We start from the raw sequence: 15,596 nt of genomic DNA on the forward strand, positions 1-15,596 counted from the left end.
TCAATGATAAAGTTAATTTCATGTGTTATTTGTGTTAATAAAATTAACCGGCAACATTTTAAAAATACGCATATGATATCAATAATCAAGTAAATAGTTCAATGATTATATGAAAATTCAAATTAAACAATATGAAAATTTCAATATATAAAATTATAAATAAATTAACACAATATACTTATGCATATATGCGTACGTACATACATACATATATATAAGTATATATATATATATTTAAAAGTTAGAACTAATACCCATGATTTAGTTAACAATTTATGTGTAGATAATTGTGGTTATTCATTCATTTAATTAAATTTATGCATACTACTCCTGTCGAAGAAAGAAATTTATGCATACCACTATACTACTTTTTTTTTATTCTTCCTCCATTTGATGTCCATTGTACATGTTAGGGAAACTTAAGAAATAAAATTTGACTTCTTTCATCTTAATTAAATGTTTTTATATTATTAAATAATTAATTAATTTTTTTATATAGTATTGCTTTTTATTGATTTTGAATATGTCAAAAGAGAAAAAAATTCACAAAAAAAAAGATAAAAAGACTTGGGCTAATAATAAAAATATATATATAATTTTTATTTTTATATATATAATATGTGTATAAGAGGGAGTATATATACTTAGCACTTGTACAATAAAGTCTTTTTTGTTGAGATAAAAAGCAAGTTGTATTGCTTCATGGGAAAAAAAAAAACAAAAGAAACCAAACAAAATTAGTTTCCTGCTTCCTACATCAGCAACAGAAACTTAAGATCTTCAAATTTGCTTCCATTGTCCTTGCAACAATCCCCACATTCAAAATTTTCCCTTACCCTTTCCTTAATTTCCCCAACATTCAATCTGAATACAAGAAAGAAAAATGGAATAGAAAGAAGTATATTCCCATTCACCACTTTCATCCCTATGCTTTCCTCTAGTACAGTGATGAGAGTAGCTAGGCCATTTTTAAGTATTTATGTCCACATCTAGTAATGGAAACATAAAAAGTTTTAGCAAGGCCGGCGACGAACGCAGTCAAGTGATCCAGAATATCTAGTGAGAAGGGACACCATTTGACCAGGCTTAGCCGATATCATGAAGTTGCCTAAGAATCTCCTGCTGGCTCTTGGATCTCCGGATTGAGTGAAGAAGGCCCCATTAACCATCAGGTCACCCTCTGATCTCCATGACCAATTCTTCCATACTTCTGGTGGTGCATAGTCCCTCTTGGTCACCTTCACAGAGTATTCACCAACCATGAACAATTGCACATTAGTTTAGCAAGAAAAATGATGGATGATCAATGTACTTATCACTGGGAAAATTGACATATGAAAATGTGACTAGCTACCTCCTTAGCTGCCGCGTTTGGTGGAGCAACAAATCGGTTGCCCTGGCTGATGATGGTAGGGTGGCTGCTACCTCCAATGGCATACATGAGCCAGTGAGTGTAGTCATTGTTGACCACATGGATAAACCCCCATCGGCACCTTGGCATCCTTTGTACCAATCCTTTACCGAAGTGGGTGAAAGCAACTGTGATCTGCATCTTCTGATCCTCGGAGTAGCTGTCACTTGCCCCGAACAACATCACCTGCATCACCACATCAGGTGAAATTATTTGTCACCAGAGCTTTGTTCAATAAACAGTTAAAAAAAAAGTTTAATTTCCTGGAGTTTTAGCAGCAAACTTTTGATTACCTCATTGTGGTTGGTGAAATGGCAGTTGGAGATGGTAATGGCAGTTGAACCCTGGATGGCATCAATGAGACCATCATAGCAATTATACATGGAAAGATGGTCAAGCCAAATGTTGGTTGCTCCGAAAAGAGAAACCCCATCACCATCGCTCTTCGTCCTGAAGCCATAGTGGTCTACAGAATCCCTGATCATGCCACCACTGCCCTGAACGATGTCATGAATGTGGAGGCCGTGGATAATGATGTTCCTGGCAAACTGGATGGTAATGCCAGCCCCATAAGCCACATGCACGTTGGCTCCCCTAGCATCGATGGTTTTGTCGCTTGTCATAATGAGCTCCTGGTTGAGCTTGATGATCATGCTTCGTGCAAAGATGATCCAGAGAGGCCGCTTTTGGATCACAGCATGACGTAGGGTTCCAGGCTTGGGGTTAACCATATCATTGTCCGAAGGATCTGTCACAATGTAGTATCTCCCGTTCTTTCCACCAATAGTACCACGGCCAAACCCAAGGGAGCAATCGGCGAGCCTCTTCCTGTTTCTGTGCCAGTTAGGATCACATCGCCAGCATTGGTCGATGGGGTTGGTTGCCTGGCAGGGACCGGTTCTTCTCTTTCCCCTCAAGCTCCTTCTTGTGCTATTAAACCCCATCAAGGTCCTTCATGCAAGAGAAAAATACGTAAACCAATGAGCATTATTTTGAAAATGGCAATGAACAATTTGTCGCTGATCTTATACCTGGCAACATGGTGATTGAAATGCTGGGTTACTTCCTCAGGATTGGGGTTATATGCCTTGTTAAAATGTTCTTTAGCTTCGGCTTCGCGTTGCCTCCAGTAATCATCATATTCAGCGATGTGAGCATGCAGGGTTGGGATTATGACAACAAAGAACAAAGAAAAGAAAAATAACCCAAAACTTCTATCACTCGTAGCCATTGATTCGACCCTTTTTTTTTTTTTTTTTTTTACTCTCTTCTCTTCTCTTCTCTTCAGGCTTTGAAAATTTCAGCTTTGTGGTTCAATCTGTTGGCAAAGGCCGAGGTCCTGCAAATAATTTGCCTATTTGCAGACAGGACCAAAGACCCCGAAGGACAACCTAAGCCAACAGGTCAAACAAAAAAAACAAGCGAAATCACTTCGCTTGGCCTGTTGAGAAGAGGAAAGTCATGTTGGAATCATTACAGGGGACTGTTTAAATACAACAAGACAGACCCTAAAACAAGACGATGAACATACATGGTGTCAGTAGGAGTTCTTTCCGGCGGCGGGAAGGAAGGGGAACCGCTAGCATTTCAATTCTTGGAAAACCGTTAAGAGTTTTCCTCGATATTTAATTTTGTGGTGAAAATTTTCCATGCATATTTCCCTACTTAATTACCAATCAATGGAATATACTTATAACTGTCATTGGAAGACATTAGTTGGAAAAATCATAACCTCTCTACTCCCTTCGTCCCTTTTATTTGATCAAAATAGAACCATATCCAACAGAGAAGTATATATTGAAAAGAAGTTAATGTTTATGTAAGGAAGGTAAACTTTCAAGATAAAAGGAAGTTCGTACAATTTCTTCCCCATTTTTTTGACAAAATTAGCAGTCTATGATTCTGTCACTTTGCAGAAGATGGAGTGAGTTTATGAATTTTGCTTCGAATGTTTCATGTTTTAGCATTAAGAATGTAGCAGTTAGATTATTTGTTAGTTTTAAAGTACCTTATCTCGAGTTTTATTACTTGATAAAATATCCAAACTATATAAATATCTTATTGAATTTTAAAATTAATACATATTTTTTAAATTCGTACTTATATATCCTAAACACTGCTCGTTAAATATTTGATTAAAATAAATTTAAGATCAATTTTGATATATAATTAATGAAAATTATATTAACAAATTAAAATTAATTCATAAAAATGAAATTAAAGTTTAATATTATATTTAGAACAATTAATAAATTTTAATAAGTATTACATTAATTATAAAAAAATTTTAAGTAATATATATAAAACTAAAATTTAATATTAAAAGTCATTATTTATAATTAAATTCAGATAATAGTTTTACTATTTAAACCATACCCGAATTCGATTATACTTATATAATACCCGATTAAAAGGTACGCATTGTCATCCCTATTTAGCACCTTCTTAAGTGCAATTTGTAGTAATAAATTGTATCACTTCCCAACCAGGGTATTCAAACAGAGGAACACAGGGCAACTAGAATTGGGAATGACATAAATAGGATTTTATTTCATAAGAAACCAATAATAATACAAATACAACAAGCATCCCAATTTGCAACAAGTCATGTTCTAGCAAAAAAGGTACAGATTTGGCAGGAGGTAACTAAGAAACTGCCCTTCCAATATTATTCTCAAGACTCGTGAGGCATTATAATGTAAACTATAATGTATAAGGGTACACATCTCCTTTCCTAGGTCTAATACCATATTTCCCACTTCAACATTAGCTAACTGGCTCAAATGGTCACCTAGTCTAGCCCAGCCCCTCAGTCGAGTACCCCATGCGTTTCAGGTAAAAAATGGTACACACAAGAATGACAAGAACATCAGTCCGCAGTACAGAACAAATAAACTATACCGGTTCGACATTCTTCAACTTGTTTTTAAGATAGAATGAGAGAGAGCTTCACGGTGGAGGGTTCTACATGATATACACAGTCGGCAACATAAATAATGCCTGTGGTTTACATTATGATAATTCCCAGACCTTGTAACCGTTCCCCTCGAGAGCTGAGGACCATCTCTGGGATCCACTTGGAGGCTCATAAGAACCCGGTCCAATCTTCATTGCTAACTTGTCATCGATAATGGCTGCATATACATCCCTCTCGGCCTTGACAATTTTAACCTACCATATAGAAATCAAAATACGAAGTGAATTTGTCAGTTTCATGATCTGCTGGTAAATGTTTGACCTGATTGTTGATTTGTCCAACAAGAACAACAGCCTAGACTCTTTCCAAAGGACTAATGAATAAAGAGTAGCATAGTGGAGGAGATCGGGAATCAGAAATAAATGAGAATCTTATTTTCTCCTACGCTTGAGTTTTGAACAGTAAAAAGCTGTCACTACAGGCAAGCTAGGTGCACCGGGATCAGTCAAGCAAAATTCCAATTTTTTAGGTCCCATAGTGGAAATATAATAAATCATGTTTCTATAATACTCAAAAATTTCTGATCATACAGTAAGATGCCTACCAGCTTGCCCTAGCTCTCAAATATAAAAAGAACTGAAAATTTATCAGGAAAAGCTTTCCACATAAACCTTAGTCCCCAAATATGAAGCAGAGTTTTTTCATACTCACCGTACTCCGACAATGGATTTTGTTTCTGTTTCTGAGAGAGATAAGAGCAGCAATTTCAGATCGATAATGAGAGAAAACGTGATCGTAGAACACAGCCGGGGTTCCTGGGTGAGTCAATATATAAGCATATCCTTGCATTTCCTTTCCACCTGGAAACCTCCAATGACCCTTCAGGGTGGGGCAAAAATGGATTAAAAAATAATCGCAATGATAACAATCACTTGCCAAAAGCATTGAAACAACTGCAGAATTGTTCAACATTTGCAAAACAGATTTACAAAGAGGAATCATCTACTCTTTAGCCTTTACTTTCTACATACAAAGAGATTCATATGACCGTCTTCTGAAACATCATATTTACATGCATGAACACTGCTCTCTTGAACAAATCATTTAGAAACTTTGTAAAGTGTTAACTTAGTGAAATAATTATGTAACTGAACCTAAAAAAGGAAAATTAACTTTCATAGATGAGTCCAAGGAAGAGGAAGAGAAGAGAGAACACCCCAACAATATTAAATGAAGCCTTAGTTTCAGTAAAAGTATTAATCTAATGCAATACTTGATTTGGTGTGCATTACAGTTTCTTTGGATTACTTCAGTTTAGAAAAAAAAATGGCACAGATTGAAGGATTCAAGGGGTATTCAAACCTGGGTAGAACCAGTGTCATGATTCTCTATGAAGGTAACAGCACGAGATGGCCACCATCCAACAACCCCAGGAGGCTTCCCTTTCTGGTCCGATAATCGCCAATATTCACATTTTCCAAGTGCCTAAGTGAAATAATTATACTGTAAATATCCTGTGCCTTATGACTATAGAAAAGAAAATAATAAAAATAATGACAAGAATAGAGGAGCCAGAGCAAGAGCAGTTCAAGAGCAAAATCATTTCTCAATTAAGTTTGTCAAATGTCTAAATGTTTAAATTATGCCACAACCCAAGGTACCAGAACATCATGCATGCCACAAAGGCTAGGAGATATATACTAGGAAACACCAATAATGGTTCTCAATCTATGGGTAGAGGGATAGGGGCAAAAAATACAAACAAGGTTGCACTTTTCTTTATAAAAATATTCTGTAAAACTGTGTACATGGAAACACTCAACATGATAAATTTAGATGAATGCTTACTGAATGAAGAATTCCCTTGGTTGTGACATCAAATGCACCACCAGCTCCATTAGTAGCATTAATCCAGTCGACAATTCTCTGTCTATGGGCATCTTGGTCGTGGTCCATTTCACTATATGTGTAGTTGAGGGAATCCCAATACTCACCCACCACAAAGTATGGTTCGCTTGCATCCAAGTAGTCCTTTACATAACCACCCCAGAATCCTCTGACAAAATCCAGCCTCCATCCATCATAACCAATTTCTTCTCTACATGTCACAAAAAGCCAGCAAAATATTACATACACAACATATTGCATTTGAAGTATGCATCAGGAGAAACTCACAAGAAGTGAATCTCTCACATTATGTAGAAGCACGCAAAAATAAAATAAAATCATGACAGAACATGATGTGTTAAGAAATAATTCCTGACTATTAAAGCTATATTTAGCTCAGTTTCCTTAGAGTAAAAGTTACCACCAATCCACTGGTCAGGAAATTCAAAATACAAAGAAAAATAAAAGTTCTAAAGTTTGAGTATAAGTCTCCACAAGAAAAGCCAAGTATATAGTGATTGAAATATAACTGCAGCCACAAAGGAGGATGGGTCCCATGATAGCTCTTACATATCCAGTGCTTCCATCAGCTTTTACACCAATAGAGGCACTATAACCAAAAGTTAACATAACCTTAGCTTAAGCAATTGAACCAGTAAAATATATGAATGTGGTACCTTTAAAGTCCAGTAAAACAATTGAATGGCTAGGCCAAGACAAGAACCCATAAACCCAATCAGAGATTGCTACATTTTCAGAAATCCTTTTGGAAAACTAGGCAATATAACCAGCATAAAGGTACATAATTCAAAATTTCAGAGCTTTCAGCTTGAACTTGTGACCATGAACCACTATGCTACAGCTAGTTTGGCTACGAAATGTAAATTTTCCACCAATACATCCTTTTTCTGATGGGCCATACACTTTAACTAGTATAAGAACATGAGACAATTATTAATGAATACAAACTACAGTGACTTATATCTAGTTAAGTTATGTATCATCCTATTCCAGCATCTAAAATAATATCACAATCAGGTATGATATTTATAGGTTGCATTCATAGTCAAGGTGCACGATAAATCCAATTAATGACAAATAGTCATTAGTTTTTGTTGAACCTTTCCACTCTCCGAAGTTTTCACAGACACTTTTGCCATAGTTTTCAAACCAATTTAGAAATGCAATGGGTATGTATCCATCCCTGTGTCCAGGCAAGAACTTCTTACAGGGACAGGGAGGAAGTCACAGGCATGACCACATACTAAGAAACTAGGAGCTTTTGTAATCCTTTCATGCAGACAAAAATCATTGGATGGAGGAAGGAAATAAAATTCAAGTTTCAACCTCAGCCAGCATAACCATTCTTTGAGATCCTTCCTCACAAACTCTTGTGAATGATCAATGTTGGGAGCAGCATGGAAATTATCTCCACTACTTTTGTTGCCCCTGCCCTGAATAACAGAAAGGAGGAGTTCATATCTTCCAGAACATCAATAGTACAGATGCACAGAGCTGAATCAAAAGCTTGCACCACACTAAGCATAAAATAATCAACATTCTTCAGGCCTAAATCAAATAACTGGAGAACATGCATAAATACAGGTATGAAGCAAGCTGAAAAAGTTTTGGCTAAGCCATATAGGATTTAGTAGCTCAGCTAACACCACCCTAGCTGCACTGACAAATTCAGATAGATACATCCTAAGCATGCTAATAATACAATGCTGTAAGATAATTGCTTTGTGTGCATGGATCTCATAATCAGATTTCAACAAATACATCTTAACAAACATGAAATATAACTCCAGATGATAAATCATAAATTAAATTTTATTTATTTAACAAAGTTAAAACCACTAGCATTGCTAAATGCTACTAATCAATCTCAGAAATGCTAGCAGCAGCACTTACTTACAATGCTAGTGCAACTTTGTCTTGCTACTGCTCTTAGCCTCTTACTGCCAGGAAAAATCCAAGAAATAGCCTAAAACTATGCTGGCCTAAAGTTGAACCGCACAAGCTCCTTACACATCATGAGCATCCTTTTTAACAAAAATCTATGATTTGCATCTTAAATACCCTGTTACACACTTATACAATCAAAATGCAATGCACACAAATAATCATAACATTTTCCATAATAAAAATATGAGCTATAGTCTTGTGCAACATCTGAGTTGTATGATAAAACAAGAATTTAACCATGCTACCCATGCACCTCTAAGAATAACCTACATTTCTCAAGCTTGAAAATCAAAGAAAAAACCAATACCTGAAAATGAGGATCATCTCCAACTACTGCCCTATCATCCCAATCTAAGCGACCACCAAATATATTCCATACACCATTTTGATTTTGATAGTGTGCACAGCGATGGTTCAATACAACATCACCGAGAACTTTCAAACCGACTTCATGGAGGCTCTTTATAAGTTCCTTCAACTCATCAATAGTTCCATATCTGATAAATCAAGAAAATTCACACAATGGTTTGTCTTAGCCCTTAGGCCTTTTAAAGAGCATGCAACACATGATCTCTTTCAAATACAAGAAACAACTATTCACTTTCTTTTACTCTGGATGTCCAAGGGGCATTTGCATGCTATCTTTTAGATTAATAAGAGTAAAGAATCTCATTTTACGATGACAGGAGGTTAAATTCAAGTAAACAACAAAAATAAAAGAGAAGGTCCAAAATCTGATACTTTGCTGCCAATCATTGATAAGCAGACTAAAGCAAACATCAAAAAACATACAGTCCCATCTTTTTCCACAACAACATTCCCAATTATAATTAAAAAAAAATCAACAAAATAAGGGGGAAGACAAAGAAAAATACATATGAAGAGAAAAAAAGTTTAAAAGAGGTTGAGACTTCATCTTTGCAAGTTTCAGCCTCTATGACCAAGTCCAAGCACCAAATTATGTAAATTTAGACAATGAAAGATTTGTTACACGAACTACAAGCTTAGAGTATGTACCTGGAATTTAAATTATACAAATCCTTTGGCATGTATCCTTCAGGTGAGACAGACTCTGTTGGTGGTGGTAGCCAAATCACAGTAAAGCCAAGTGAAGATATTTCAGAAGCTTTTTCTTTGAGTTCCATATACCATCTTCCTGATTTATGAGATTCCCAGTTGAAACCTTGGCACAATATTTCAAACCCTGTGCCTGTTCCAGAGGATATCTTAACAGCAGGTTTTGGTGCCTCAATTTCCAAAACAGCCTCCTCTGAAAAGGTAGTAATGGAGCTCCGGAAGATGCTATAGGCTTCAGCAGCTAGCTTTTCAATTTCTTGAAGAATGCTTTCTTGTGCTTCCTTTGTTTTGGTCTTCTGACTCTTCTTAGAGTTAAGGCCACTAACCAAGTTCCTTATCCCAGTGATGATACCATCAGTATATGCTTTACTAGAGATTTCTTCACTTACACTGTCAGATTGAGCAAGTTGACCCACAACACTAGTCGCACCTGAGAGGGGAATGAAGAAGTCATTTCCTTTAAACTTCGACCAAGTATTATCTTCCAGCTTGAGGACAAAGAGAAATCCAACAAGGTCTTCATCTAAAGTGAATGATGCTCTTGATCCATTTCCTGTACCTTTTGGCTGCAAAACAGGATTTTCATGTAAGAACAATAAATAAAAATTCTAAATCAAATTAAAGTTTTTATAAAAAAAAAAAAAAAAACCCTTATGTCAGACATCCAGTAAAAGTATGAAGAGGATCAAGAAGAGAAAAAATAAAAGACAAAAATCCTAAAACATGGCCACAGCAAATTGACACTTTATACTTTCACCCCTTAATAAATAGCATGTTTGCAATCGCAATATCCTATCTCCCTCCTTCATAGACAAGTTTAACTTCAGTGCACCAACAGATTAATTGCTGTTAACCATAGACCGTAAAATCATTTCAAAATTATCTGAGTACATCAAATGAATAATTACTTTTAGTCAAAGAACATACAGTTATTTCAACATGCAAGCTACTAAACTACCAGAGAGAAAATGATATGCATTTTAGTTTAGAAAAAATAAAATTATACTCTTCATTTCTTTGATAAGTAATCTCTTAAGTTATTTTCATCCTTTAGTGATTACAGGAACTGTTCCAGAATAATCTAACTGAAATTTCCACATCTGTGCCACATACAATTAAATTCTTTGTTTCATCAACAGAAGTACTTAATGAAAAGAAAGCAACTGCATCAAACTAGTTAACAGCATTTGTTGACATCTAAAATAAGAATGCATAAACTTAATTAGCAAAATATTAACAAGAGTAACAACTTAGTCTATGTCATTTAAGCTCTCACTAGGAAATATATTTATAATTCACACCTGCAATTGAGTGCGTAGAGCCTTGTTCTTGAATACAGTTGTTTCTGGTGGATACGGGGCAGCAGGAATTTCCCATGTTTGCACATCATCTCTGCAAACTCCCCAGTGAACTAAAACATCTCCGGGTATATCAGTTTCTAAATACAGAATATTCTTGGATGTCTCCGAACACTTTCTAACAGCAACACTCACAAAGTTACCCATAGGAACTTTTTTTACAATAGACTGCTCCTCATAGAACCCTTCAAGCTGCCTATTCTCTTTCTTAGAGTCTTTGGACTCTTTGCTACTGCTTTGAGCATTAGCTTGTGATGTTTCTGATTTAAGTAGCATGTTAGAGAACTGCCCCAGAGCACCTAGGATTCAGGAGAAACCAAAGAAATGTGTCAATATCTCATTCAACAGTAACAGAGAGGATAGGAAAAGCTATGGTGAGAAAACTAGCCCATTGTGTTCCCCCACCCTGACCCACTACATCCCTACCCATAAACTAGGCTCAGATGGGATACTATAATATATCTGCAAGTAGGCCACTTGACTCATCTTTCTATTTTGACTTCTAACTGGACCAAAGTGGTTTTAGGGAAAAAACCAGATTTCAACCTTTGAGACACTAACCACATGTCATGATTGAACAGAGCACACACCATCATAAAAGGTGAGGAAAGAAAGAAATTTTACAAACACTGACAGCATCTAAAATAACACAAGGTAGAATCAATATAAAGTAATTTTATTGATGTTACTCCTATCCATCTTCTTAGTAACCTAAGAAATAGCGTCTCTGTCGATGCAAATTAATAGTCACTACAAAACCACTAAATTTCATGTTGTATAATATATTGCAAAAGGAGTGACCAGCATGCATTATCACGCCAGAAATTGGTATAAACACAAAATTTTATCCTAAATGAACATAAATTAATAACAGAAACTGACTTATGGAATTAAAAGCGTAAAGTCAAGCAAAAAACAGAATATAACATTTTCTGCAACCTGGCCATATACCAAAGCCTCTTTTTGCTCCAACCATATTGCCGTCATCCTCAAGGTAATCCACAAGAGGCACCTTAAAATCTCTGCCTCTGTGCTGATACCAGGCTCCAGTTTCTTCATCCTGCAACAACATAATCCCGCAAATGAGAGAGGGGAAAAAGGAAGATAAAAGATTGACTAATGACTAAATGATTAGCATATCTAATATAAAAAACATTTGCCCAATCACTAGATATTAGAAATACAAACCTTCAGGACAAAATGTATAGCTGCAATTGCACTGCTGGGATTTAACTCAATCTTTACTTCATGAAACATATCTCCTTTAGAGAGTTTCTTCAAGGGAGTCTCAATTGCATAGTCCTGAAAAGATTTCACTTACTCCATATATTTATGCTTAAAATGAAAAGGCAGCCTTGTACACAAAAACTTAGAAGCCAATACATACTTTAATGGGAATTGAACCAGGAGGTCTCATGTCTTTAGGAGGTTGATCCCATTCACTGCAAAAAATTTAAAAGATAATTCTTTTTTATATTCAGACGGATTTCAAACCCAATCCCGAAGAAATATTTTTGTGTGCACAAATAATATTCAATTCCAAAATCGAAAAACATATCCAAGGAAATGTCAAAATCAAAGCTAACCTGCCACTGTCACCAACATAAGAAACTCCCCAATGAAGAATCCACTTTCCTGGAAGACTACATCCTACTGCAAGCTGCCAATTCTTCTGATCTTCTGATTGATCTAACCTGATGTAAATTTTTCCTTCCACCTACCATTCCAAATCAAAGAAATTAATATCCACTCGAAAATAAGAAAACATTTAATCAAACCGAACCTAATCAGCAAATCTCCATTCAAATTTTTAATTCTTTCTTTTTTTTAAAGTTAAACTCATACTAAAAACAGAATAGTCAAAAACAGAGCATTTCCAGAAGTTATTACTGTATATACACGTTGATCAACTAAATTATAAAACTAACATCGCAATTTTAAATTATCCATCTTTTCCTCCATTAAGTTTCTCAACTTGAATTCAATAAGTTTCGTTTTTCCAGGGAACCAAACAGAAACCAAAAGCAAAATCAAACCTATACACAAACAACACGCAATACACATCAAGCAACTGCATTCAAAAATAAGTATACACGTCTGAGGCTCAAGATCGAAAAACCTTTTCAATTCGCTTGACGGGAAAAGTCTCTTTGTACAAGACGTCATCGGAAGAGAAAGCTTCGAAGGTGTCGATAACAGCTGCATCAGTGGAGCTGGCTTCGACGACATGAATCCTCCGACCAGGCTTGAAGCTACAGGAGCAAGCCCCGCGGGAGAAGAGAAGCTTTGGATTTCGATAGCAATTCAACGAGCGAGACGGCTTGAGCAACACGTTGGCCTTGGGACGAAACGATAGCCCCGGCTTTGGGAGAAGAGAATCTATGGCAACGGTCGTCATGGTTCTTCGCCAATGGACATGGAAAAGACGTAGATGCTCTGATATTTTTATTTTTCTTTATTTGCAGAAACTCCAAAAAGAGAAAGTATAGGAGGCGATGATGGATTCTAGACTTTTTTTTAAAATTTTTTTATTTCTTTTTCCTTTAAATAAGAATCGGTAATTTGGTTTCGCTTTTACAAAAAATATCATTGAGATCCCCACGAGCTTCGGATTTTGATAATAATTCAATCGCCGATTTTTATCCGATTTTTATCCACTTCAATATTTAAACTGGCTTTACGTAGTAGGAAAAAGACTTCTACATATAGTAAATGGTAGACCAACTTTCCCCTTTTGAAATAAAAAAATATCGGAAAATATTTCTTCATTATTATTAATATTAAAATCAATTTCTTAAAAAAATTAATATTTTTTATTTACACTAAAAAAGATTTACACTCACAATTTGTTTTTTTTTTTTTTGCCAAAACACTCATTAATCGCTTACTAATAATGCTTTACACGTTTATTCTCAAAAAGAAACATCACTTTCTGTTTTTTTTTCATTAATAATGCTTTACACTTTTATTCTCAAAAAGGAAAGATAATGAAGAAGGAATAACAATTGAGATTCTTAATCGAAATATTTATATATAGTGATGTATTATTCAAGTAAATATTTACGTATTCATTTATAAATTATTTTTAAATATATATTTCATTGATTAAAATGTGACATTTCCATTAAAATAATAAATAATCCAACAAATTAACTTTGACCATAAGATAATATTCGGAGGTTGGCATGCTCCCATTTCAGCCAAAAGAGTCAACGATCAATAAACAAAATAATTAAAATCTCGAGATTAAAACTTTTTAATTTATAAATCTATTGAAATTCATTTGAGACCAAATAATTAAATAAATTAAAAATATATATTTACTTGATCAAGATGTTATTTCCAAAATCTTATCTTGGAGTATGGGAAAATCAGTTCTTCCATGTCTATCATTGTACCGACATGTTTATCAATAGATCCGTAGACGGCAAGGAAGTTTTATTTTCGTTTTAAGAAATAAATAAATATTTGATTGGATTACTTAATTTAATACTTGTATGTAATAGTAATAATTATAAAAAGAAAGAAAGCATAATTATAGATAATCAAACTTATCGTACATATAAAAAAAAAGATAATACTACAATAAATAACTTATCCAAATATCCAATATAAAGAGAATTTTTGTAGATAAGACATATGTAAGGAAAGAAGTCATAAAAAGTAGCTCTTATTTTGTACTTATCTATGACTCTAGATTTATGATTATTATTAATTTTTGAAATTTTCTTGTCAATTTTTTTAACTTTAATTTCATTTTGTTTCTCATATGATAATTTTGAATAAATTAGTTTTTAAATGTATAACTATTAAATTTTAATTTGATAAAATATTTAATATATTTGAATCAAAATTGAAAATTTTAAACTAAAAAATTAAAATAAAATAATATATGTAGAACGGAAGAAGTAGTTGTTAAGCCCGATATTCTAACCCGACCCAAGATTTTGTTTAAAGTAAAATTTATTGGGCTAGTCTAAACCCATCAAATAAAGGAAAGATTGTGAGCTTGGACCAAGCAGCATTGAAATGGTGGCCTTCTCTACTAAAAGAAAAATGTCATTTGACCCAATTTTCAACTTTTAAAAACAGATAAGCCTTGCCAAAGGCCCCAACCCATTTTATGAAATTGTTCATAAATCTTAGTTACGTCATTATAATTTCAAATTTTATCATATAACATTTTTTTCAATAATAAGTTTCATTACATTTTTATAGTCTCGATCCTTCTATATTTTTTTATAATTGAGAGAAGAAGGATTCGAACTTGCTCTTTAGATAGAAAAATAATGCATCAATCAATGAACCAAATGTTCAAGTGTTTCAATTTTTTAAAATTGTATTTTATATATTTTTTTCAATTAACTCTCTTTTAACAAATTTCATTACATCCTTATTATTTCGATTTTTTTATATAGCATCTTAATTTTTTTAAATTAACTCTCATTTGATAAATTTCATTACATTCCAATTTTATTTATATATTTTCCTTATATAATATCTCATGTTTTTCTTTATCTTGTTTTCAATTAACTCTCACTTGAAAATTTTCGTTTTATCTTTATAACTTTGATTTTATATTTTAGTATATATTTTTTTTCAATTTAATTCTCGCTCAATAGATTTTGTTACATTTTTATAGTTTCGATTTTTCTTATATAATATCTCATGTTTGTTTAATTAACTCTCGTTCAATAAATTTCATTTTTTTTCAAAAACATGTTATGTTGTTAAATTTTTTAAAATAAAGCTATCAAAATACTTCAAAGTGTTACAAACAAATTAAATTTTTAATTGAAAATATTTTAATAATTTTCTTTAACGGAATTAAAAATATTATTTATTTTAAAAGTAGAACGTATTTATTTTAATAAAATATAAAATATTATATGAAAAAAAATTAAAAATATAAGAAATACAAAGCCGAATATTATCCAGCTCCATTCTAAAACGGGAGGTCCGGAACCAAAAAATAGAT

General features: G+C 33.8%; 2 protein-coding genes across 2 annotated transcripts; both read right to left on the minus strand.

The window, feature by feature from the left end:
- Positions 1–794: 794 nt before the first annotated feature.
- LOC18610480 (Pectate lyase family protein) lies at positions 795–2,642 on the minus strand. Its single transcript, XM_007046156.3, has 4 exons — positions 2,443–2,642; positions 1,705–2,362; positions 1,355–1,597; positions 795–1,238 (listed from the first exon to the last, which is right to left on the minus strand). Exons 1-4 carry the CDS (start codon positions 2,640–2,642, stop codon positions 1,014–1,016), a joined length of 1,326 nt encoding a protein of 441 aa, XP_007046218.3. The 3' UTR covers positions 795–1,013.
- A 1,299-nt stretch (positions 2,643–3,941) lies between these two features.
- AMY3 (alpha-amylase-like 3) lies at positions 3,942–13,208 on the minus strand. Its single transcript, XM_007046157.3, has 13 exons — positions 12,738–13,208; positions 12,205–12,335; positions 12,006–12,060; positions 11,807–11,920; positions 11,558–11,678; positions 10,562–10,917; positions 9,201–9,826; positions 8,491–8,680; positions 7,563–7,669; positions 6,177–6,426; positions 5,691–5,813; positions 5,040–5,207; positions 3,942–4,582 (listed from the first exon to the last, which is right to left on the minus strand). Exons 1-13 carry the CDS (start codon positions 13,014–13,016, stop codon positions 4,424–4,426), a joined length of 2,679 nt encoding a protein of 892 aa, XP_007046219.3. The 5' UTR covers positions 13,017–13,208; the 3' UTR covers positions 3,942–4,423.
- Between the last annotated feature and the right edge of the window lie 2,388 nt (positions 13,209–15,596).

This window comes from Theobroma cacao, chromosome 2 (assembly GCF_053813885.1).
Source record: "Theobroma cacao isolate CCN51 chromosome 2, ASM5381388v1, whole genome shotgun sequence".
In the NCBI taxonomy this organism is placed as follows: Eukaryota; Viridiplantae; Streptophyta; class Magnoliopsida; order Malvales; family Malvaceae; genus Theobroma; species Theobroma cacao.